Source organism: Camelus bactrianus, chromosome 33 (assembly GCF_048773025.1).
Source record: "Camelus bactrianus isolate YW-2024 breed Bactrian camel chromosome 33, ASM4877302v1, whole genome shotgun sequence".
In the NCBI taxonomy this organism is placed as follows: Eukaryota; Metazoa; Chordata; class Mammalia; order Artiodactyla; family Camelidae; genus Camelus; species Camelus bactrianus.
This window is the reverse complement of record NC_133571.1, coordinates 18,181,474-18,204,466: the sequence shown is the minus strand read 5'-3', so window position 1 is coordinate 18,204,466 and position 22,993 is coordinate 18,181,474. Positions and strand designations below refer to the sequence as shown.

Here is a 22,993-nt window from a genome sequence, read left to right as displayed (position 1 = left end):
CCATGTCCTTCTCACTTGATGGGAAAGGTCAGGGGCAGAATCCACACCAGGGGGAATGCTACTGAGCATGACCAGAGCCACAGGAGGACACCCTCAGGGAGGACCATTGGGAAGCAGGTCCTGAAAAGGTGAGAATCCTCCAAAGCCCAGCAGCTGAATGAGGCGGGGCCGGAGCACTGCGCTGCCTGATGTGATGGTCGGAGCACTGTGATGGCCGGAGCACTGCGCTGCTTCCGTCATCAGGCCCGTCTGGCTAGAGGGCGGTGATCTCAGGATGAGGAATCTGTGCTCCAGATACACATCCGTTCCTCTCTATTTGCTTTTCTTTTTTTGGACTTTGTTTTTCTTTTAGCTTCCTGGTAAAATTCCTTTTGAAGACATTCCATTTTGCCAGACTGAATCAGAAGAAGGAATTTGTACACACTTAGGTCACAGTGGCAGGAGAGGTGAAAGCCTGGGACTGGAGGTCAGCGGCCACCCCCTGAGAGCCCAGGGCAGTTGCTGAGTGAGAAGGAAACAGAGCTTGGGTGACCAGTGAGTGGCATGAGCTGTGGGTGGAGGGGTGATGGGGACTGTGACATTCACGAACAAAATTAAAAAAAAATTCTCTTCCAGCCCAGCCCATTACATCTGGGCCTAACCTGGCCAAGAGGTGCCCGTCTGCACACACCATCTGTGACAGGGTGTGGGTAGGAGTCTGAAAAAGCCTGTTTTTCCTTCTTAGCTTCTCCTGTCTTTGAGTTTTTAAAAACCACTTGTGAGGCATATTTCCTGATAGGAGAGTAGCCACAGCCCAGAGAGGGGAACCAACAGAACAGAGGGCCTGGCTCGACTCTCGGAAGGCGGGACAAGTTTCTCGCTGTTGGTTATTTGGAAAGTCCCCTTGGTTGTTACTGGGGAGACTGGCTTCAGCTTCTTTGAGAAGGAGGACAGGTGGCATCTCTTAGCCCTGTCCTCACTTGGTGCAGAAAAAGTTCAAATGATACACGCATGCTCGCAGCCCTCTTCCTCCCCACATCCCACACAAAACCAGACACATGTGGCCCGGGGCCCTGATCAGACTCTTTTTATTGTCCTTTCTATGAATGGGTCTCAGATGGCAAAGGAAGGTGGCTCTCTGGCTTCTAAGCCAATTCCTCAGGGAGCCCCACGCATCATTGCTGAGAGGGGAGAGACCCCCTCCCTGCCCCTCTCTGCTCACCCCTCCTTCACCAGGGGCAGGGCTCCAATCCAGGCTCCTGGCCCAGGGACAAACCCTTCCCCATGGAACTTCTGATAGTTCATCAAAGGTCATCTTGGTTCCTAGAGAGAGAAAGAGAAGAGTGGGTGGGGTGGGGGGAGGGGCTGGCTTGTAAGGCCCTGGCCCAGGGCAAACAGGCCACAGTGGGGATGGACTTTCTTTTCTCATCAGCCTGTCTCCTGATCCAGCTCCCCTACAGAGCCCAGGCCCCTCTCTTATGTCATCACATCTTCACCCTTTGTCACTTGTTCTACAGAATTTCTCCCTTCCTCTTTGCTTACTGGGTCCCTTTCTTTTTACACATCCCCCAGAAGCCCTGTCTACCTTCCTATTTTTAGTTACCCCTTGGCCCAACCTCCTTTGCCCCGCACTCTCATTTTTTGCGATCCCCAGCCCCCACCTCTCCACGTTTCTGTCCTGGCCTTTGGCTCTGGCTCCGGCTCCGGCTCCGACTCCTGCCAGGGCCCCGGGAGCCCCGAGAACTGTCGGAGCCTCTTGAAGAGTTGCTCCCGGCCGTGGAACAGGTGCTGGTGCCCTGGCCCCGGGACAGGAAGCTTGGTCGGCTGTAGGGGAGCCAGGCCTCTTCTGCAGCACAAGACAGAAGGGCAGTTGGGCCAGGCAGGGGGCAGGACATCGCAGCTTGCCCGCCATGCCACCACAACCACAGTCCCAGCTCTGGAAGAAGAGTTGAGGGCAGACCATCCTGGGGCTGAGGAGAAGTGGAGTGCCCGGTCCGTGCTCAGAAACCCGGAGGGAACTTTCATGCAGAGAAAGCCTTGGGAAAGGAGGGACAGAGCCCCCAGCCCCAACTCTTTTCACATCTGGGCTTCAGTCCTGGGAAAGGACACAACTTGGGGACTTCAGGGGATTCTGCCCAGAGGGAGCTAGAGAGACAAGTGTCTTTGATGTTGATCAAATGCACAAACTCAGCTGAAAGTCAGGGGTGGGCTGGACTGAGAATCCTCAGTGGTGCCATCTGTACTACACTATTAGGCTCCAGTCCCAAGGCCCACCTTCTTGCGCAACAGCGGCCCTCCTTACCAGCTGGGTGGGGCCCCCGCTGGGCCCCCAGGGGCCCGGCCTGCACCATTCTCCTCTCCCCACTGTGCTCCCGCTCCCGTTCCAAGGAGGACATGCTGCCTGCTGCTCTCAGCCCCAAGGCCCAGCTGGCCTCTTCCTCTGGTGGCGGCAAGGGCGGTGGGGGCAAGTCTGGGGAGAGATCTGTGTTCAGCAGAGTCTCCGGCTTCCCTGACACCAGTCTTTCTCCCACTCCCACTCCCTGCACCAGGAGGCTGCAACCGAACAGCCTCCTGAAGATTTGGGTTCGCTCGCTTCCCTCCTCCAGCCACCTGAGCTCCCCTTAGTTTCCTGCCTGTCCCAACCACTGTCACCATCTCCCAGGCCCAAGGCCCCCTCACCCCCAGGACTGCGCTCCCGCATGTAGGGAAGAGCCTTGGGTTTCTTCCGGATTCGGGCACGGGGCCCATGAAGTGGAGGAGTCATCTCCCCAGGCACCTGCCGGGGTCGCCCTGTGGCATTGGGAGAGGGGAGAGGAGCAAGTAAGAGCAGATTGGGAAAGGGGCTTGAGGGGGAGGGGGACAAGCTCGGAGGGTATGGAGGGGTGGGGGCGAGTTGAGGGTCCTACAGACTCACCTGGGGCACTGCTGGCTGTACTAGGGACAGAGCTGGGACTGAGGTGATGGGGGGCTGTGGGGCCAGCACCCAGGCCAGCAGGCCTCCCTTCATGGCTACTCAAAGTGGGCTGGGACACACTGTGAGGGGCACTTGGCCCAAGGGGTGCCCTCCTGCAATGACACGGGGCCTCATTTGTTAGCTCAGCAAAAAATTGCCTACTGTGTGCCAGGCACTGCGCTGGACAATCAACCTAATACTCAGATGAATAAGACACAGCCCATCCTCCACAAGGCTCCCAAGCTAGTGAAGCATGAGGAAAGCCATCTTTGCTATGCCCCAGGGAGCCTGCATTCACTCCAATGGAGAAACAGTCCAAAGGGAGGGAGAGACCTTGTCATCCTCCACATTTCTCCCCAAATCACACTTCTACTCAGATAAAGCCATGAGACCTCTGCACCCTGGACTCGCCCATCCATCCATCCATCCATCCACCCAACCATTCACCCCTGAGTAGATATGTACCGAGGGCCTGTAACATGCAAGGTACCATACACCTTCCTACCTGGGCATCTGATGGAGATGGGGAATGTCAGAAGGGGGCTGTGGAGGGTCAGGAGGTGAGGGGGTCAGAGTGGCTGTGGACTGCTGTCCATAGGATGGTGTGGGAGAGGGGGTTTCCCCTCGGGACGGAGGGACCAAGCACCCCCCACCGGAGCTGGGCTCTGCCACGTGGCTCCTCTCGGGCAAAGGTGGACACCACTCTTCTGGCTCTGAGCTAAGGGCAGAGAGGAAGGAGGGTAGGGATTGCCCGCTTCCCTTCTTCTCCCAGCATCTCTGCCCTCCCCCAACCAGACGCCCTGGGCTGGTCCCATGTATCCTGGGCATCTGCAGGCAGGGTGCATCCTTACCTGCCCTCCAGCTCCTCCTCAGGCCCTTCTAGACAGCTCAGTTCACAGGAAGGGGGCGGAGGCGGCAGGGCTTCTGGCCAGTTGAGAGAAGGCATATGTACCGGTTTTCCCAGGAGCTTTACTTTGCCTCCCCTGGCTCCTGAGGAGAGCAGGATGGGGACATGCCAGGATACGGTCAGGAAAGAGGCAGAGGTGGGACACATCAGAAGGGAGTGTTGGGCTAGGTCCCAGGGAGGGTGGAGAATAGTCTTTGGGGCGACAGTGTTCAGGGCTCAAATGGGGGTGTTGGGAACTGAGTCATACCGCTTTCCCCTTGGCTCCATTCTGGAGGTGCATACGGGCTCCAGGTGCCTGGATCCCCTGAGGGATGTGGGGGGAAACCCCCGTGGAAGGTCTGCAGCTCCTCGCCAGCCGGGTCAATGGTGCTGTAGACAGGACCCTCAGCAGAGGTGGTGGTGCCCCGGGCCGTCTGAGCCAGGTAAAGGGAGATCCCTGCTTCTGAGGGGGAGAGAGAGGGAGGCCAGGGGAGGAAACGGGGCAGAGACAGAAAATAGAGAACAGGAGAATGGAGGGCAATAGGAGATTTCACCGGATCAACTTTCTCCCCCACCCCAGCCCAGGGTAAAGGTTAGACACAAGAGAGGCTCCGCCAACTCACAGCCTCCCAAAGGCCCACCAGCCTCAGGAAGACTGGGGCTCCCTGACCCCCTTCAGTTTGCTCCAGTAGGTGGAAAGGAGAGAGGTGCAGGGCCTGGGGTACCCGTGAGGGAATTAGAACAACTCACCATTGTAGTATCTGTCGTCTGGGTCAGGATTACTGGGGCAGGAGCTTCCCCTGGGCTCCTGGGCTGAGGGGCTTCGAGATGGGTGGGGCCATGAGTCTACCAGCCACGGGTAGGGAGCAGGGCCAAGGCCCATGGGTGGCCTGAGGGACAGCAGGTGAACATTGGGGACTGAGAACCTGAAGAGGCCCCCGAGATAAGGGAGGCAGGCGTGACTGTGGGGGTGGGAGGCTGGAGGTGGTCACCAGGAGGCCGAAGGCCTGGAAAGGAAGGGAGTGTCTCTCTGTGAAGGGGACTGTCCTTGGGAGATGAGTTAAGAGAATTAATTACCTGGAACTGGCTGCAGACAAGCCCTCTGAGTGTGGGAAGGACACTGGGGAAGGTGAGGGGGAGACTGTGAGAAGCGCCTGTATTTGAGGTCTGAACCCCCCGGGGCAGAGATGGCTTACCTGCAGGTGTGTAGGCAAAGGAGGCTTCCAAAAAGGAACCCGTGGGAGAAAGAAGAGGAGAAATGGGGAGAAAAGTCAGAAATATTCATATTCTTGTCCATTCCTTTGCCCTGGTCCCAATTCCACTACTCAGGTTGTAATCTGGACCAATTTCATCAGAATTCCTAGGAGTGAGACTCAGTAGTCAGTATTTTTCTACAGCTCTCCAAGTGATTCCTGCGTGTAGTGAAGGTTGGGAACCACTTTCTTAAGAGATCTCAGATCTCTCCAGACTCGCCCCTTCCCGGGAAGAAGCACAACTCATGTCACCTCCTTTCAGCGGACTCTACCTTTCCATCCAGATCCTGCCTCACAATTTGCTGCTTGGGATCCATGTCACAACCCCCGCCAGACCCCGACCCTCCATAAGTGAGTTCACCACCTCCTCCCCAGGTTAGCCCCTTCTCTACTGAGGCTGCCGGCAAAGCCTGCTCCTTTCCGAGGCGTTTTAAGGGTAATTCAACCGCTTCGCGGACTCAGGTCCCTCCCCGCCCCCTCCGAGCCCAACCCTTTCCCACCGAAGTCGAGACGGCCACCGGGACACCCCGCCCCCACTCAAGGGGCTGAGCTCCTGTGCGACCCCTCCCCCGACCACGCCCCCAACACTGAGCTGTTGAGCCCCTCCCCTTCCCCCTTTCCACCCTCCCTGCCTTCCTCCCTGTGGGGCGGGGTCTCCAGGCTCCGCCCACGCCGAGGCCCGCCTTCCGGTCTCCCAGACGCCGGAGTGCCCGGGGCCCGCGCTCCCCCCCCGGGCCGGCTCTCACCGGTGTAGTGACTGAGCTCCTTGCGCTGCCTCCGGCGCCGGTAGAGGGCGGCGCAGAGCCCGAGGAGCAGCGCCCCGCAGGCTGCGCCGCTGCCCGCGAGGAAGGCGGGCTCCCGCAGCACTCTCGCCAGCCGCTCTGCCAGCCCTGGGCCCACCTCGAGCCCAGGCTCCAGCTCCGGCGCGGACGCTGCGGGGGTCAGAGAGGTGAGGGGAGTAGCGGCCTGGAAACCCGGGAGCTAGGAAGAGGCCGTTCCTGACCCCCAGAACTCCCTCTTAAATCCCAGCCCGGCCCTCCCACCCTCTCTGGACTCACGCAGCTGCACTGACACCGGGGCACTGGCCACGCCTACGCCCGCGCTGGTGGCCGCCGCGACCTGGGCCCGGTAGAGGAGACCGGGCATCAGTCCCCGGAGAACCGCCGAGCGCGCCCATCCTGCCGCCGACCGGTTGAGGTGGAAGCGGCTCTCATTGCCCAGGCACCAGATCTGGAGGCCGAGACCCAGATTTAAAGAGTCAGAAATACATTCTGGTCTCGCGGGGAAACTTGAAGCTCTGAATGGTAGAAGGGACTTAGCCATGAGTAATTCAATATGGAGAGAACACTCTGAAACTTCTCACCCCCAACCTCATCCCCAGTCCCAAAGCCAGTCCTAGGTTCCCTCCTCCCTAATCCTAGCTCCTCGATCCTCCCTCTCCCTCCACTCCCCATCCCACCCACCCAGTCCCTTCTCCAAGCCTGCACCTGATATTCCTTGATGACCCCATTTTGCTGGGAGGGGAGCGGAGGTTCCCAGGACACAGTGATACTGCTGTTGCCTTCACCCCCCAAGGTCACTGCCACTCCCTGGGGGGGACCACTGGGGGCTGGGCCAGGGTGGAGCATGGTGAGAAGGACACAGACAGTCATTGCAAGCTGCCCCTCATGGCCCCAGTTCTATCATCTTAGGGAACTGAGAGTCATCCCTCCTTCCCACCTGCTCCTTGCTCTCCCCAAGGCAGATCTTCATCCCCCCTCCCACTCCCTCTTCCCTCTTGTCCATCCATCAGCTCTGTGCCCCACCCCCTTACCCTCCTCAGGAATGCTCCTGGTCACCAAGGGGCTTTCAGCCCCCAGCCCCTCCTGGCCTTGAGCTTGCACCTTGATCTGAATTTGGGTCCCTGGGGGGAGTCCTCTTAGCACAGTACTTTGCTGGCTTGGGGACTGTAGGTCCAGCACTGTCCAGCTTCCCCCATCAGGACCTGCTACCCTCCAAGACACCCGGAAACCTTGCACCAGCTGGACGGGGCCGTCTGCCTGTGGGAGATGGGACAAGGCATACCAGAGGGAGAGGCTGGACACACAAGTCCTCCAGTCCCAGTCCCAGCCCCTCCTCCACTCACCCCATCTTCCCCAGCCTCACCTCCCACTCCCCCATACCCATTCTTGAAGGCCCCTATGTCCCCCTTCATCATCTCCACCCCTAACCTCATCCCTATGCCACACTCACAGTCCAGGACACCTGCAGGGTCCGGGGCCCAAGGACCATGGGCTCCTGTATTCGCACAGCCACTTCAGCCAGTCCCCGCTGGCCTCTCCATGGATCCTCCACTGGCCTGGATGGGTTGCTGTCTACTGACCAAAGAGCCCACTCAGCAGAGGCCACCAGGAACAGGGAGTCAGGACTGAGAGTGTGTGTCTATGTCCTACCTCTGCCCTGTCTCCCAGGCCACTACTTAGTCCTTCGAGCACATCCCAGGGGCAGGAGCAGACTGGTCAGGGGAATGGCTTCCAGAGGTGGGCCAGAGCTTCCAGCTAACAAGAGTATTTTTTTCTGTGTAACTATATATGCGCCCTCTAAAGGCCTTGTTCCTCATCTCTTACATGAAGATGACCCTTTGAGGTTCCCTCTAGTCCTTATAATGTGCATTATCTGTGGTAAAAGGCTCAGAAATGAGGAGCTACCAAGATGACTAAATCAGTCTCTCTCTCTCCCTCTCTCCCTCTCTCTCTCTCTCTCTGTTTCTCTCTCTCTCTCTCTCTCTTTCTCTCTCTCTCCTCTTCTCTTGGTTCCCTCAGTGAAAGGGAAGCATGACCTTCTTATTCCAGGCCAGGTCCCCAGGACAGAACCGGAACTAGGCAGGTGCTATGTTTTGGGAGAGGGGTGCTCGGCAATGTTGCATATCAGACCCGTGATCCGGGGACCCTGGCCTCACCCTGCGTGCGGATGGGGACCCTGGCCTCACCCTGCGTGCGGATGGGCTCAGAGACGGGGCTGGGCTCACTGAGGCCCCAGGCTCCTACAGCTCGCACCAGGAACAGGTAGATGGTATTGGGCTGCAGACCGCTGATGGTGTGCGTCTCCAGCTGCACGCCATCTGCCACTGTCCGCCATGTGTTGCCAGCAGCTTGGCTACAACGGAAAAGAGGTAACAGAGTTCTCTGTGCCCAACCTGTCTAATCCATCTCAGCCATTCTCTGTGGTCCCTACTACCTCCTCACCCTGGGAGACAGAACTGTCAAAACTCTTCCCACAACAGCAAAGACCTTCAGGACATCGGAGCCCCTCCTTGGTGCTTTCCAGGTTTGCATTCAAAACTTCCTCCATACCTGAAGGCCTCTATCACATAAGAGGTGACTGTGGCCCCAGCTTGTGTGTTGGGCTTCCAGGTCAGGGTAATGCTGTTCTTGGTGATCTCGGTGACTACTGGCTGAGAGGGAGGTCCCGGAGGGGTACTGGGTTCTGTAGGGGGGTCTGGTGACACTCCCCATTCTTCTGCAGTGAGGAGATAATCTTTAAGTAGAAGGATGGGGGAAAGATGGCCCCGGTGTAACCTTTCTCCTTCCCAGAAGAGCTGTAGAGCTGTGACAGTGGTGACGGTAGAAAGGGGACATAGTGAACTAACTTCTGCTCACATCTGCCTCCCTAGGGCACCCTTCTGTCCTCCTCCCCACCACCATGGCCATAGCATTGGAAGATCAAACCAGTCCTGGAGGTTGGGGAGGTGTTGACCACCTTTGAAGCAGGTTTGGAGAAAGGTGCTGGCAAAACAAGAGAACAAAAGAAAAGCTCACCCCGCCTCCTAAGCCAGCCATTCCAGGTGGCCTCCCCCATGGAACTCGTGGCCACACAGCTGTAGGATCCCATGTGTATCTCCTGTAGGAGAGGTAGAGGACTGGCAAACTGGGAGTGGGGCAAGTTAGGCCGAGGGGGTGGAGGTGGATATGCCACCTCCAGGTGGGAAGGAAGTGGGAAGGATGAAGAGGATGCTGTACACTCTAGGTGATCTGAGAGCAGAGGTGCGGAGATGGCATTGAAGTCGCAGCAGCTAATGGAGTTGGGCATGTGGACCATGTGGCTATTCTGTTACTTGGGCCCCAGGAGTGAGACTCGCCTGCACATTGGCGATGTATAGGGTACCGTTGGCCATTAAGTTGATCTGGAGGTCATCCCCCTGCAGCCACTGCCCATCCTTCTTCCATTGGACACTAGGTTGAGGTTTCCCGGTCACTCTGCATGGCAGCCACACAGAGGAACCAAGTGCCAGTGTCTGATTGGTTGGTCCCTGGAGGATGATGGGAGGCAGTCCATCCAGGGAGGCTGAGAAAGGAAGAACTTGGGCACCTCAGTGGAGGATCCTGTGTTCAAGCAACCAGCCCCTTGTCCTCATCCTCTGCTCCTTCACTCCCTCTCCCCCTGGATATTGGAGGAGCTTTCATCATCATCTGTAGTCTCTACCTGGGACCAGCCATCTATTAGTGGTTTCCGTTCCTGATTTCCAAATTTCAAGGACATGCCTCAGGAACATGCCTCTCCCTTTGCAGACTTATTACATAGAATCCAAGAAAAACAGATCTCTTTAAGCTATTATTTCCTTCCTAAATCCGTGGACACATACCTCCTTTTACCTCCAACAGAGCCTTGGCCAGGATGCTGCCGGCCACACTGACAGCCTGGCACACGTAGTAGCCAGCATCCCCACTTTGCACTTCAGTGATGTTGAGCTGGCCTCGAGGAGAGACTGAGAAGCGCCCGGTGGGCTGAAGCGACTGACTGGGGAATAGCAAGGCCTGAGGACAGAGCAAGAAACCGAGGTGGGAATGAGCTGGCAGCTGGCAGGGAGAGATCCCCATTCTCAACCCCAGAATCCAAATCCCTAAGGTCCTAGTTCACACTCTGTCCCCAGCCAGTTTTGTGACCTTGGGCAAACCAGTTAAACCTATTCACAAGAACAGGGGATTTTTATTAGATGATTTTGGGGTGCACATCTCAGCTCTATTGAGAAACTCGGGCAACCTTCCTGAACCCCAGTTTCCCCAAATTTTACTCTTAGAGGGTAGTTATGGGGATTAAATCAAGCAATTACCTGGAACTCTTTCAATGCATTGCATGATAAACAGTAAGTACATTTCTCTTCTTTCTGGACTTAACATTTTACATTAGCTACGCGAAGCTAGGGAAGCAGGTTTGGGTCTCAGGATAAATGTCACCATGCTGAGCCCCTGACTGATACCTACTCCCACCTGCTACCACCATCAGCATTTTTATTCATTTAAGGATCTGATTAAAACGCAGCAGTCCCCGATGCTAGAGAAGATGGAAAACTGGCTGTAGATTTGGAATGAAGTAATGGGCGGCCTGGTTTCCAGTGGGACTGGGTTAATCGGACTTATTTTATTATACTGACCCTGTTTCCCAGTGACAAAATTCCTACTCTTCCCTTAGATGGAGTTACCTATGTTATAATTTCAGTTAATGCTCATTCCAGTTGTGTATTCTGAGGTTTGTTTGCTAAGGTTGAAAGCGAGGCGGGGGTAGGGGTGGGGGTGTGTGTGACTATGAGCTCCCCCTGATGGAAGTCCCTTGTAAGTAGAAGAGCAAGTAACATTCTACCCTGAGCAGCTTTGGTACAGTACTCGCTTCCCAGAGCAGTGTGACAGCCCAGGCCCCAGGCGTCTGGAGGACGAGGGATCTAATTGGATCTGCTACATCCTCAGGACAGCCTTGCCTAAAATAGAAAGATTCTCCAAGGAATTACCATACAGGACCATTCCCTACCACCTAAACATGATATGTTCCAGACGTTTTATATTCACTCTTATTTAATCCTCCCAAATGACCTGCAAGGGTTTCTGGGAAGACCAAAGGTAAAACAGAACCCCAGAGAGAAGTTTGCAGAGTGTAGAAGGAGGGAGGCTAAGACCCAGAGGAGAAGCTGGTGGCAAGTTCCGTGCAGCTGGCCACCTACTTGACTTCCCTCCTTCTGCCAGAAGATGGCAGGTGGGGGGTTTCCTTTGGTCTCGCACTGGAAAGCCACGCTCTCTCCAGGAGCCGCCATCTGGTCCTGGGGCTGGGTCACCAGCTGGGGTGGGACTGAGAAGGGAGGGGAGATAAAGGAACAGGGAATCAGGGGTACTGAGAAGGCAGATGGAGGGAACAGGAGAGAGAAGCCCACATTTGGCTTAAGTTGGAGCAGATGTCCATCTCTTGCTCAAGCCTGCTTAGCTTTCTCCTCCTTCCTCTCCTTCTGGAAGTCTCAGGGAACACACCCACATCTGTCCTTTCTCCTCATTCTCCACTTGGACCCATCCTCTGTCTTCCCTCCTCTCATCCCTGCTGCAGGCAGTCCCAGGTGAGGCCTCACCGTGAACGCTGAGGGAGCCAGATGCCTCTGCACGGCCCACGCGGTTCTCCGCCACACAGGTGTAAGTCCCCTCGTCGTCAGCCCTCACATGCCCGATCCAGAGGCTGTGGTCACTCCGGATCTCATACCTGTCCCACTCCCCACCCCCGGGCTGGGTTGGTCATGGCTACAGACCCCTTCTTGCTCCCCCAGGACAGACCCTGGGATCAGGGCATATAAAGACAAGGTCGACCTGAGCAGGGACAGAAGTTGGTACCCATGGACTCATGAGTGGTGGTGGGGACTGATTAGGACAGGGGACACAAACTCTGGGATACAGACTTCTCTGTGCTGCCAAGTGAGAGGCATCTGCCTTCCTCCCCCACCCCCCAAGTTTTCTAGGGGTTGGTATATTCTTGAGCTGGTTGGGTCTCCTTACAGGCAGTAGGAGAGGGCTTCTCACCTGCCCGTGGGCAGTTCGCCATCTTCCTTGCGCCAGTATAGACGAGGCGGGGGATCCCCCTGCACCTCGCATGGGAAATCCACAGGGGCATCAGCCAGGACCACCTGATTCACTGGTCTACGCAGGAATGAGGGACGCTCTATGGGGAGGGAGGGAATGAATAGTCAGGAGGTCTGCACATCTACTTCCTCGGCTACACCCTCCCAGGGAGTGTACCCCATGTGCCTACCCAAGACCTCAAGTTTGGCTGCCCCACTCTCCCGTTCTCCTGCCATGTTGGAGGCCACGCACACGTACATCCCTGCATCACTCTTGAGTGTGTGTGACATCATCAGCTTTCCTCCACGAATCTGCAGAGTAATAATGGAAACTTTGGTCCTTGTAGCCGTCAAAGCATATTTGTTTATTTGGTCCTCACAGCAAGCCAAGGAAGACCAGAGAAGTTGACCAACTTATCAGATAAGGAATCCTCAAATGATTTGTCCAAGGTGGGGCTCAGGTGTATCTTTTCTCCCACAACCCAAACCACATCCTACCAGCCCCTGGGGTGTCATGCTCCCCAACTTCTTACACCAATTCCATCAAACCATGCTGATTTATCCCCGACTCTCAGCCTCTGGTCAACTGATGGCCTGAATTCAAATTTCCTGCCTAATCACCTCCAAGATATTCCCCCTGCTATTCCAAGACGTTTAGATTCAGGCCTTCCTCCTTTGACACAGGTCCCAGATCCCTCCCTAGGGCCCCGCCTCTCAGGAGGTCGCTGGTCCTGACCCTGGGCCCCATGTGGATCCCCAGCCGTGGCCCCGCCCCTCACCGTGATCCTTCCCTCCTCCTCCTTGAGTCTAGCACCGTCCTTCTTCCAGGACAAGGAAGGCTCCGGGTGGCCGCGGGGGGGCACGCATTCCATTACCGCCGGCTCCCCTACAGCCACCACCACGTTCCCAGGAGACTGCCGGAAATCATCGCGGAGGACTGCAGAGGGAGAAAGAGAATGACTAGAGAAATAAACAGGGTGTGGGTTGGCGTAACTGGGTGAGGACACAGGAGAGTGTTTTGGGGAGAGGTGGGTCACCGCAGACCGGAACTCTTCCCCAGGTGCAAAAATACCAGGCCCACGTCCTCCTCTGGCCAAGGCGAGGGCTTTAGAGACTTAAGATCTTGGTCCCAGGGGAAGCGACTTAATGGCCGAGATTGGGACTGGCTCTGGGTCGGATTACCGGGTGCCTTCCCGCCTCCCCTAGGCTCTGAAAGCACCCAGCTGCCGTTGAGACTCTCACCTGCCACTTCTAGTGAGGCGTTTCTACTAGCCGCCACCCCCAGGTAGTTGCGCGCCACGCAAGTGTAGACACCCTCGTCGGGCCGCGCGCGGCGCCCGTGCACGATGCGCGGGAAGAAGAGGGCGCCGCTGGGCAGCAGCAGGCGGTGTGCGCGCGGGTCTTCGCGCGCGGTAGCCACGCGTGCCCCATTCTTGTACCACTCGATGTTGGGCCGGGGCCGGCCCTCCGCGCGGCAAGGCAGCGTGGCCGGCTCGCCTCGGGAGACCAGCAGATCTGGCGGCTGCTCCACGATGCGCGGCATCGCGTCCTCCGGCCCGACCCTTGACCCTGGGTAGAAGGTAGGGGGTGAGGCAGAGCATTCAGACCGGGAAGTTGGGGGAGAGATGGAAGCTCCAGAGAGAAAAAGAACCCCGCCTGCCCACTCTCTCTGTAGGGTCGAGTATCTCCTTCCCGGCAGATGTCCCACTCGTTCTTAGGCTGAAAAGGAGACGCCTAGGGACAGGCCGATCAGTGGAGGAATCGGGACTCAAGCTCCTAGCCGGCTTTCTAGGCTGGCTAAAGACTCCTGCCTCCTCTCCTGCCAAGTTTAAATGCGTTGTGACTGGGCCATGGCAAGTGGACCGCGCCTCCAGGCGGCTGGTCTTCAGTCCCCTACCCGCACTGGTTCACGGATCGTCTTTTATCTGTGAACAACCATAATGCGGTGCACCAGAGCCGACACTTGGTTCTTCACCTCCGCACGGCCCGGGCAAAATGGAGACTGTGACCCGGTCTGGGATCCCTTAGGAAAGGGAAAATGTGAATGATGGGCTGGGGCCTAGGATTAGAAAGGGTCCTTAACCTGGAGTCCATAAATTAGCACAGTGTCCTTCTTACTGTCACCCCAGATAGTCATTTGTTGGGGTCCTTAGAAGTCACAGGAATTAAACGCAAATGGTAGTGAAAGAGTACGTAACGCTCCTTTTCTGAGAGGGCATAGTTTTCAACAGATTATTCTACGGGTTAATGTAGCCAAGAAAGGCTGAAGAATAATTAAGAAAGGAATTTCCCTACTTTCCTGGGTCACTCAGATCCGTACACCTGCGTGTTCTGCTGTGCCCCTCACTTGCCCATAGAGTTCTGTTCGCTTTATCTTCTGCAGTTTGGGATTCAGGATCCTGGAACCAGCTATGCTGAGCTATGCTCAGACACCCACCAGCTTCATCAGCAGTGGATTTGTAACGTGTGGTGGCCAGTAGGCGTCGCTGCCACCTCATGTAACCTGGTGTCCTTAAATAACCAGGTACCCCCTCCGCGCTTCTGTCTCTACCTCCGCTCCTCCGCCGCCGCCCCCGCCCCTCCCTCCCTGTTCCAAAATCCGCAGGAACCTCCTGCTTCCAGCCTCGGGGTGGGTTAGATTTCATTTCCCAGCCCGGGCTCTTAGAAGTTCTAACCGAGACACAGCTGCACGGGTTGGCCCCTGCTGGTGCTGTCCGGGAACAGTTTATTTAACTGGTTTAGGGACAAGATTGGTTTCCCTCCCACTTCGAGAAGGAAAGAATTTTTCTCGATTTCCGCCCTTCCAGAGGGAAATCTCTGCTTCTCACCCATCTCTTTTCCTCCATCCTATCGCAGTCCTAGTTTAGCCAGACCAGACACCAAATGAGCGACCCAGGGCTGAAGATCTCAAGGAATGTGGAACTGACCAGGGGTGGAATCTCAGACGCTGACCCTTCCTAGCTGTAAGAACTAGGGTCGGTTATTGAACTTCTCTGAGTCGCAGTTTCTTTCTCTGTAATGTGGGAGCGGTGACTGGGCTGTCATAAGACCGCGATGTGTATGTAAAGCACTTGGGAGAAGGCTCCATGAATATGACTATTCTACCACTAGTTAAGGGCTCTTCCCCCTTGGCCAACCTTACCTTATCTTGGTCCCTACAGCCTCTAGATTCTTCCAGGCCCCAACATTCCTCCCCCCCCCCATTCACATAACTTTAAGGTGTAATGGAAATAGGTTTATCATTGTCAAGCTTCGCGTTGCTTTTGTGACCATTGGATTACTATTCATCTTTCTGAGTTTGTTTCCTCGGTGTCAAAATGTGACCATCAACGCCTTCCCTACATTCGTCCTTAAAATTTCGAGTTTAAGTGAGACAACGTGTGGTGAAAAGAGTGTAAGAGCGCTGGAGGAGCAGACGCGTGTCTGGGGCGTCTGTGATGCGGGCTCTGGGCTTGACTTCTGAAAATCTAGGAGGGTCAGAAAATTGAAGAATCCCAGCTCATTTCCCATCTTCTTCCTCTCTGCTCTTTCTATACATACTACAGCCTTCTCGTCGGCTCTTTCCCCCTAATTCCTGTAGACACAGCTGCAGACACCCTTTCCGTGGAATTTCTTCCTGTCGTTCCCAGTCTCTGGAGATGCTTCGACAGCAGCTAATGAATAGCTAATGACCATGCTAATAGGGCTCCGGGGCTCCTCCCCCAGCACCTGGAGTACCCCACTCACAATCACACATACATCGCCCTGGTCTCCTTTCTTGCCACCTTGGAGTCCAGCAGGCGAGAGTAGATTTGACTGGATGAATGCGGAGGGTTGGAGGCTGGGGCTAGCGGGGAATCAACGGCAAAGACGTCCGGGAAGCGGGAGTTCCCGAAGCGGCCGGCAGGGGGCGCAATCGGGCTTCTCCCCTGGTTCCTGGCGGTCACCTCTCGCCGCTCTCCCGCAGCGCTCGGGGAGCGCGCACTGTCTTAGTCATTTATTAATCACCGTAATTAGCGGTAATGACCTCGCCGCCGGCGCCGCCCGCCCGCCGCAGCTCTGCCGGGGTGGGCTGGCGGTGAGTTCTACCTCTGAGGGGCAAACTTCTAAGTTTCCCTGAAATGGTCGCCGCTCCTGTCGCTCTCTGTAGCAACCGCATTTAACATTTTGGCTTCCTCGCCCTCGTCCTAAGTGAGTTCTTGGAAAACTTAGGGCCCCGAAGGAAAACTTGTTACCTGGGTGGGTCACCGAGTGGCCCGGCTTGGCCCAGGCCTTCCTGCGACTGCGCCTCCTCCCCTCCCCTCCCTACCATAGGTTCGGGCCTCTCCTACTCCGGACATGCCCATCACCAGCCATGGTTCTCACCTGGGGTGGCCGTGGGCGTCGGTTGGGGAGGTGAGGAGTGAGGGACTCAGCAGCCGTCTCCTCCCAAACCTTCGATCTCCCGCCGATATCCCCACTCAAGTGCTCTAAGCCCCAAACTATCCGTCGGTCCCCACCACCCTGGGAGGCGCTGGGGGGCGCCGCTCGGTCCTGGACCTTGGGGCAGGAGCGCTTTGGACTCCCCGTCCACGCCGCCCTCCCACCTTACCCCCATCCCTGGATCCGAAGTCCCCATGGGGCAAGCTCTCACCATTGAGAGAAGGATCGCCGGGGGGCAGCAGGCTTTGGTTGAGCGCCGCCCCTGAGGAGTTGAAGCCGAAGAGCAAGTCGCTGGAGTTGGAGATGTCCCCGGCTAGGGAGTCCGCGAACAGATTCATCTGCAGCAGCGTTTTGAGCAGGTAGCGCAGCATGGCGCGACCCAGCTGGGACCGGGGCGGGGGGCTCGGGGCCCAGCCCCTGGGTCTGAGACCCGCGGGCCGGGAGCCGTAAGCCCCTCCACAGCCTCTGCGCGCTGCCCCAGCCACGGTGCCGCTCTCCTGCCGGCGCGCCTGGGTACCGCGCGTGCCTCTGCTTGCCCTCCTCCTTCCCTCTTCCTTCTCTCCACCCCCCAGTGCCGGGGTCCCCCGGGAACTGGGCAAGCGGAAAGCAGGTGCCACGCCGATCACCGCGTAATTAAGGGATTAATCCGCCTCCATTCACCCTCCCACCCTTCACCCCGACGGCCAAGAGCAGAGTCGGAGACTAGAGTCGAGTAGCGCGCGAGTTGGAGTCCCTGCCCCGCGCCTCGCGTCCCGCGTGGGTTCTGGACGCTGTAGGAGAGTTTCCTGTCTCCAAGCACCCAAGATGAGGGATGAGGCTCTGTCGGACTTTGCCCTCCTGCCTAACTTCAAAGGAGAAATCCCTCCTCTCTTTCTCCCGCCCTTGGGAAACAGGCAAAGCGCCAGATCACTACTCTATCTCTCCAAGCTCTCCAAGTCCTGGCTTCCACTCCCTCCGAAGTCCCCAGGCTTTGCTGCGGGAGTGCGGGCGGCTGGGGTGGTTTAAGGCGGGAGTTGGCGGGGAGGAGGCAGTGGAGAATAATTACGCAGTGCGTCCACTCTTTTGCCTCTCCATTGCCTTGTTTGCAACGGAGAGATGAGGCGTCTTGACCCGGAAGTCCATGCCCCCGACCCCCTAATTTAGTAGTTTCTGCAGGATACTCAACAGGAATAAAACTGGAGGGGGAAAGCCCAGGGAAACCCAGGCATCTCGCATCTACTTGGATAGCTCTCGCATCTATTTGGATGCTTTTGCATTATTTTGCTCTGATGTATTTTATTAAATTGTTTTACCTTTTGGAGGAGACTGAAGGGGAACCAAGGAGTCTGGGGACAACAAAGAGAGCAATATTATTTCCGTAAAAGCAAGTGCAAAAGAAGAAATGAGGTTGGTACAAAACTCGTGCCAACCCGTTCAGACTTGATAACTGTCGTCTTTGTTGGGGGGTATGACACTCCCCAACCCTCCCACCCAGTCTCAGCCTGCTTCTAACATTTTTGGAGTTCTTTATACCTGAAGATCTCTCAGTCCTACACACACACACACACACACACACACACACACACACACACACTTTCCTAGGCTGGAGGTGACATTGGGTGTTGGGAAAGAAAGACCAGGGACTTTCTATGTGGGGTAAGGCTCTGCTGATGGTTAAGTAGTAGGGTTCTGGTTCAGCAGGAGTGCTCTATGTGTACTTTCGCGGGGTGGCTACTTCCGAATTGGGAGGAAGCAGGTGAACAGGTCAAGATCCAGAGGGGCAGGTGTCACACAGTGGTACACCCCAGAGTAAGCTAAGGCGAGTTGGTTATCTCAGGCCGGCAGCGTTTAGGTGAACTAGAGACTTAGTCAAGGGAGGGGGGCTTGTCCCAGAACTCCTACCTCAGTCCTTGGGTAGCCCTCCGGGGCCTCAAGCAAATGGGTGTATAGGTGTTTTCCTATTCCCTCGCCTCAGCTCTACGCGTGACTTTGCAAAGCCAAAAGCTCAAAGTGCTGGCTGGCGGGGTTGGGGCGCAGGGACCGCCTCGCCAGAGGTAGCGCTCTGGGAGCTGTTCTTTCAGCACCCTGTCCGCCCGTGCTGGGCTGGGGATCTGGCGCCGCACAGACGACCTAAATCCGAGCCAACCTTGAGTTGGGGTAGGTAGGAGAGGAGCTGGTGACACATTCTTTCTAAAGCACTGGATACTAAGAGACAGGATTTGACGCTGACCCTTACTCCAGGGCGAGGTTGCATTCAGATAAGAGATGTGGTAACAGGTAAATATTAATCCCTTCAGGAATGACCAACCCAGAAGTGAGTCCCAATCCTATATCTGCCAGTGAGAAGACTCCACGCTCTGGACCTGTCTGCCCATCTGTTAAGGAGAAACTGGACTGCTTGCTCTGCTCTGATGCCTCAGATTCCCATTTCAGGAGCCCTCTGTTCTGCCTCCTGCTGACCTACTCGGGTTACCTGGGTTCCATTACACCAGAGGCTGAACCAGGACAGAAATCCGGTGTCCTGGCACCAGCCCTACTCTAGGGCAGGGAGGGCTGCAGCAGACAGGAAACAGCATCCCACCATGTGGCTCCTGCCCCATCCTAATCCCCTGATTTGCTCCCGGTCGGCCTCTCAGCAAACACAGGGCCTGCCAGCGTCTAGGGGCTTGTCACCCTGTTAGCGGATTTGTTCCCTGAGACAGCACAGTTAATTGGCCCTTTATGTGAGGATCAGGGCTATTTGCTCAGGGTTCCCTGAGCGGAGGCTGTGGCTCAGCTCATGGGCAAGGCTGCTTCCTAATCTCTGGCATCCTGGGTTTGGAGGCTGGACAAATAGTGAGGCCACTCCCCTCCTTTCCAAGACTCCTGGCCCAAATCTCTTCTACACCTCACCCCTTCTTGATACTCTTTTCTCTCTCCCTGCTTTTTGTCCGTTTCTCTTTTTGTCTGATTCTCTGTATCTCTAGAATACTCTCCCTTAGAACCAACTCAGATTTAATACAAAAAAAGGGTGCAGTACTCAACTAGGGAGTACTGGAGAATAAATACCTCCCCAGCACAGCCTAATTCCCAGCCCCCTCAGGGTCCCTGGGCCCCTGGGTCTAGTAGAAGGTAGGGCAGAGAGTGGGTGGAGAAGGCCCAGCAGGCCTGGAAGTCCTCTCCTTCCCTCCCCTTCTTAAGGTCAGATGGACAGCCTGAACACTGGCCTTGCACCTTTTCAAGTCCAGCTTCTCTCCAGGCTGTTCCCATCGGCAGTTCTGGAAGGAGTTTGCCTCCTAGCTGTCTTCTCAGTGACTGCCCCCAACCTTCACAAACACCCAGCACAACTCTGGCTTCTACCTCTTGCTTAGAGAGGGTAGGTAACTCCATGTGTCTATGTCCACGTCCTAACCTGTGGGCTATAGGTGCTGGTACAGCACCTAAAACACTCTCAGCATGGGCACTGTAAGTGGGAGGATCCTCACCTAAGGTTCCACCATAGGCTGGAGAAAGAGTGAGTTGAGTTCTGGGCCCCTACCTCAGGAGACTTCTTTTCCAGGGTTTTATCAATAACAGTCTGCACTTTGGAAAAGTTAAGAAACGGAAAAGGAGGTTTTGAAGGGGAGTTGGCAAAAAGGAGAGAGAATAGCATGAGGCAGGGAGGAGGGGAAGAGTTGAGTCTGTGGAGATAGTAAGTTTTTTCTGATAGGGTTATGGCATCTGGGGGGAAGAAATGTGGGAGGTGGGGTGGATGGGTGTGTGTGTTGGTGCGTGTGTCTATGGAGATATAGATACCCCAGGCCAACTTCCTCGGCCTAGTGCCATCACATAGGCCAGAGAATATACCTGGGAATTTTCAGGGACCAAGCCCGGGCCTGTATGGGAAGCTTCTTGGTGGTCCAAAGCCTGCACACCAGCTGGTGTGGATGAAGCTGCTGGCATGTGGTTGCCCAGGAGGGCAGTCTGAGGACAACCCTCCTATCTCACATTGATTACTGCCACTGCCTCCCCAGTACACACGCACGCATGCACGCATGCACACACACATGCCCAGTCCATTTACATCCCCCCAGAGCCTGCAACTGCCCATCACTATCTCTGCCTGGACCCCTTCCCAGGGCACTGACACACATTGAGCATATGTGTGTGTTTGGGGGGGAGGGGGATGTGGGACAAGGCACTAACATCTGTCCCCCACCCCAACTAGGCTATGCCTGTGAATGGCCCAGCAGGATTGCTGGCTTCAGAGCGATGATGCCAGGGGGCAGTGACCCAGCCAGTAGGGGCCAGAAGGCCAAACAGGAGGGGGGATCAGAGAGCAAAGAGCAGGCCCCTGGCTGGAAAGCAGGAAGCAGGAGCCTACTCCCAGCAGGAGCCAGGGTCTGTTGGCTCAACCCCTGTAGCTGCTGAGATAATAAGCCAGGGCCTCCTGTCCAAGAGTACCCCTCCCGCCCAGGGTTCCAGTGGAGGAGCCTGCAGGGAGATACGATGCAACACACCAAGGCTGGAGGCAACTGGGCAGAAATGGCCACATCCCAGTACAGAAGGAACAAAGGCTAGGGAGAACAAGAGCTTTCTGAGTTCTTTTATTAAGCTTGTTACAGAGCAAACACTCTGTAAATACGGGTTTAGTGAATACATCTGATTGGCTAGTTAATCCTCAGAGCTCACACTAGCCTTCCCTGTCTCTCTGCCTCTCATTCATTCATTCTCTCTCTCTCTCTTATTCCTATATTATTTTTCTAGGGCTGCTACAGCCATTTTTTCTAGGGCTGCTATAATAACAAACCACAAAGAAGGTGAACTAAAACAACACAGATTTATTTCATAGTTCTGCAGGTTGGAAGTCTGAGGTCAAAAGCCGTGCTCTTTCTCAAGCCTCTAAAGATTTCTTTCTTGTCTCTTCCAGCTCTCGGGGTTGCCAGTTCCTTGGCATACTTTGGCTTGTAGATGCATCACAAAATGCCTTTTTCCTCACATGGCATTCTTTCCTGTGTCTGTATGCCTTATAAAAGGACACCAGTCATTGGATTAGGGCCCAACCCAATTTAGTGTGACCTCTTCCTAACTTAACTAATTATATGTACAAAGACACTATTTCCAAATAAGGTTACATTGTGAAGTTCTAGGTGGGTATGAATTTTGAAGGATACTATTCAACCCAATACACCTTATTTTTCTGTCTTACTTCCTTCACTCCCTGTTTACCCTTATTCCTAATACTTCCCTAGGGGCCCTATTTTGCTAGTTTAAAAAATAGTTTTATTATTATAGGCATAATTCATGCTCATGCAAAAATACCCAAGCAGAATGAAAGAGTATAAGATAAACAAAGTCCCCATACCGTTCTTAAGTCCTTCTTCAGCCTGGAGTAGCTACGGATGGTTTCTTGTGTATCCTACGAAATTAAAAAAAAAAAAATATATATATATATATATATTTATATACACACACACACATACACATACTTCTTAAAACATAAATATGATCATATTATTTGTACCATTTTGCAGCCTGCTTTTTTTAACTTATAAATATTTTAGGGCATTCTTTTATATCAGTATATATCTAGATCTAGATCTAGATCTCCACTTTTTGCTTTAATGACTGCCTAATATTTCATTGCATATATTTATCATTCATTTGTCATCAGACCCTTATTTATGGAGATTTGGGTTACTTCTGAATTTTTTGTATAAACAATCTACAAATAAACAACTTACGCATATATATTTGCATGTATGCATATCTGTGGGATAAATTCCTAGAAATGAAAATATAGGGCAACTAATAGCTAACAATAGCTAATGTTAATTGAGTGGTTCTATTCATTCATCCATCCAGCAGATGTTCATCAGGTACCTACTATGTGCCAGACACAGTTTTGGGTGTGGGGGCTACCAGTAATGAGAAAGATAGAAAAGAAACCTGATCTGAGCATTTTGTAGGCATAATCTTGTAATTCTCATAGGAACTCTCCGAGGTAGGTACTATTATCTCCATTTCTCAGATGAGAAAACTGAGCCTAAGAAAGGATAGTGATTAAAGTAACTTTACTTGAGTAAATTGCCCAAAGTTACAGATCAAGAACGATGTGCACTTAAAATGTTGATAGAGATTGCCAAATCGCCCTTCAAAATGCTGTCACAAGTAGGAGTCCCACAGTAGTACATGAGAGTGCCTGTTTGCTCACCATGGCTGAATATTATAAACACTGTTAATTTTGTTACAATTCAATAAATGAAACGTGCATTTTATTATTTTAATTTACTCATATCTTTGATTCTAAGTGCGCTTGACCGTATTTTATATGTCTGTTGGCCACCTGCGTATTTTTCTGGGATGTGCTTTCTTGTGTTCTTGCAGAAAATTTATTATTTGTCTCTCATATGTATGTTGCAATCCTCCCCACCCCGTCTGTCATTCAACTTTTCACTTTGACATATTGCCAGGTTTAAAAAAATAAAGTCAAATGTATTAATGTATTTCATGATCTCTTTGGAGTTTGAGACATGCTTAGAAAGGCCTTCTTCATGCCAAGATTACAAAGATAGAATCCTTCCTTACTTCTAGTAATTCTAGGGTTTAATACTTTATACTAGATCTTTGATGCATCTGGAATTTATTTTAGCGTAAAGAGTAAGACAAAGATATAATTTTCTCCCTAAAACAAATAAGCAACTGTCCCTATCTTTCTTTTGCTGATTTGCAGGGCC

General features: G+C 54.3%; 1 protein-coding gene and 1 long non-coding RNA gene across 7 annotated transcripts; one reads left to right on the top strand and one right to left on the bottom strand.

The window, feature by feature from the left end:
* Window positions 1-1,051: 1,051 nt before the first annotated feature.
* On the bottom strand, window positions 1,052-16,705 carry ROBO3 (roundabout guidance receptor 3). Of its 6 annotated transcripts, XM_074357155.1 has the most exons (28): window positions 16,531-16,705; window positions 13,161-13,487; window positions 12,698-12,855; window positions 12,110-12,230; window positions 11,881-12,019; window positions 11,439-11,566; window positions 11,043-11,167; window positions 9,693-9,864; window positions 9,189-9,394; window positions 8,869-8,950; window positions 8,404-8,569; window positions 8,040-8,206; window positions 7,304-7,425; window positions 6,885-7,110; window positions 6,559-6,680; window positions 6,130-6,301; window positions 5,818-6,003; window positions 5,015-5,038; window positions 4,896-4,938; window positions 4,569-4,708; window positions 4,087-4,281; window positions 3,784-3,922; window positions 3,438-3,650; window positions 2,894-3,045; window positions 2,659-2,769; window positions 2,282-2,449; window positions 1,641-1,825; window positions 1,052-1,302 (listed from the first exon to the last, which is right to left on the bottom strand). In XM_074357155.1, exons 1-28 carry the CDS (start codon window positions 16,688-16,690, stop codon window positions 1,291-1,293), a joined length of 4,161 nt encoding a protein of 1,386 aa, XP_074213256.1. In that variant the 5' UTR covers window positions 16,691-16,705; the 3' UTR covers window positions 1,052-1,290. The 6 variants fall into 6 exon arrangements, with proteins under 6 accessions (XP_074213256.1, XP_074213257.1, XP_045377623.2 ...); XM_074357156.1 differs by lacking the exons at window positions 4,896-4,938; window positions 6,559-6,680; window positions 6,885-7,110; ... (11 more) ...; window positions 13,161-13,487; window positions 16,531-16,705 and having other exon boundaries at window positions 6,130-6,289; XM_045521667.2 differs by lacking the exons at window positions 5,818-6,003; window positions 6,130-6,301; window positions 6,559-6,680; ... (12 more) ...; window positions 13,161-13,487; window positions 16,531-16,705 and adding an exon at window positions 5,572-5,588.
* Window positions 5,838-22,722, top strand: LOC141575875 (uncharacterized). Its single transcript, XR_012503891.1, has 4 exons — window positions 5,838-6,020; window positions 9,712-9,888; window positions 11,417-11,499; window positions 18,596-22,722. It is a non-coding gene; the product is annotated as an uncharacterized LOC141575875 (long non-coding RNA).
* Window positions 22,723-22,993: the final 271 nt, after the last annotated feature.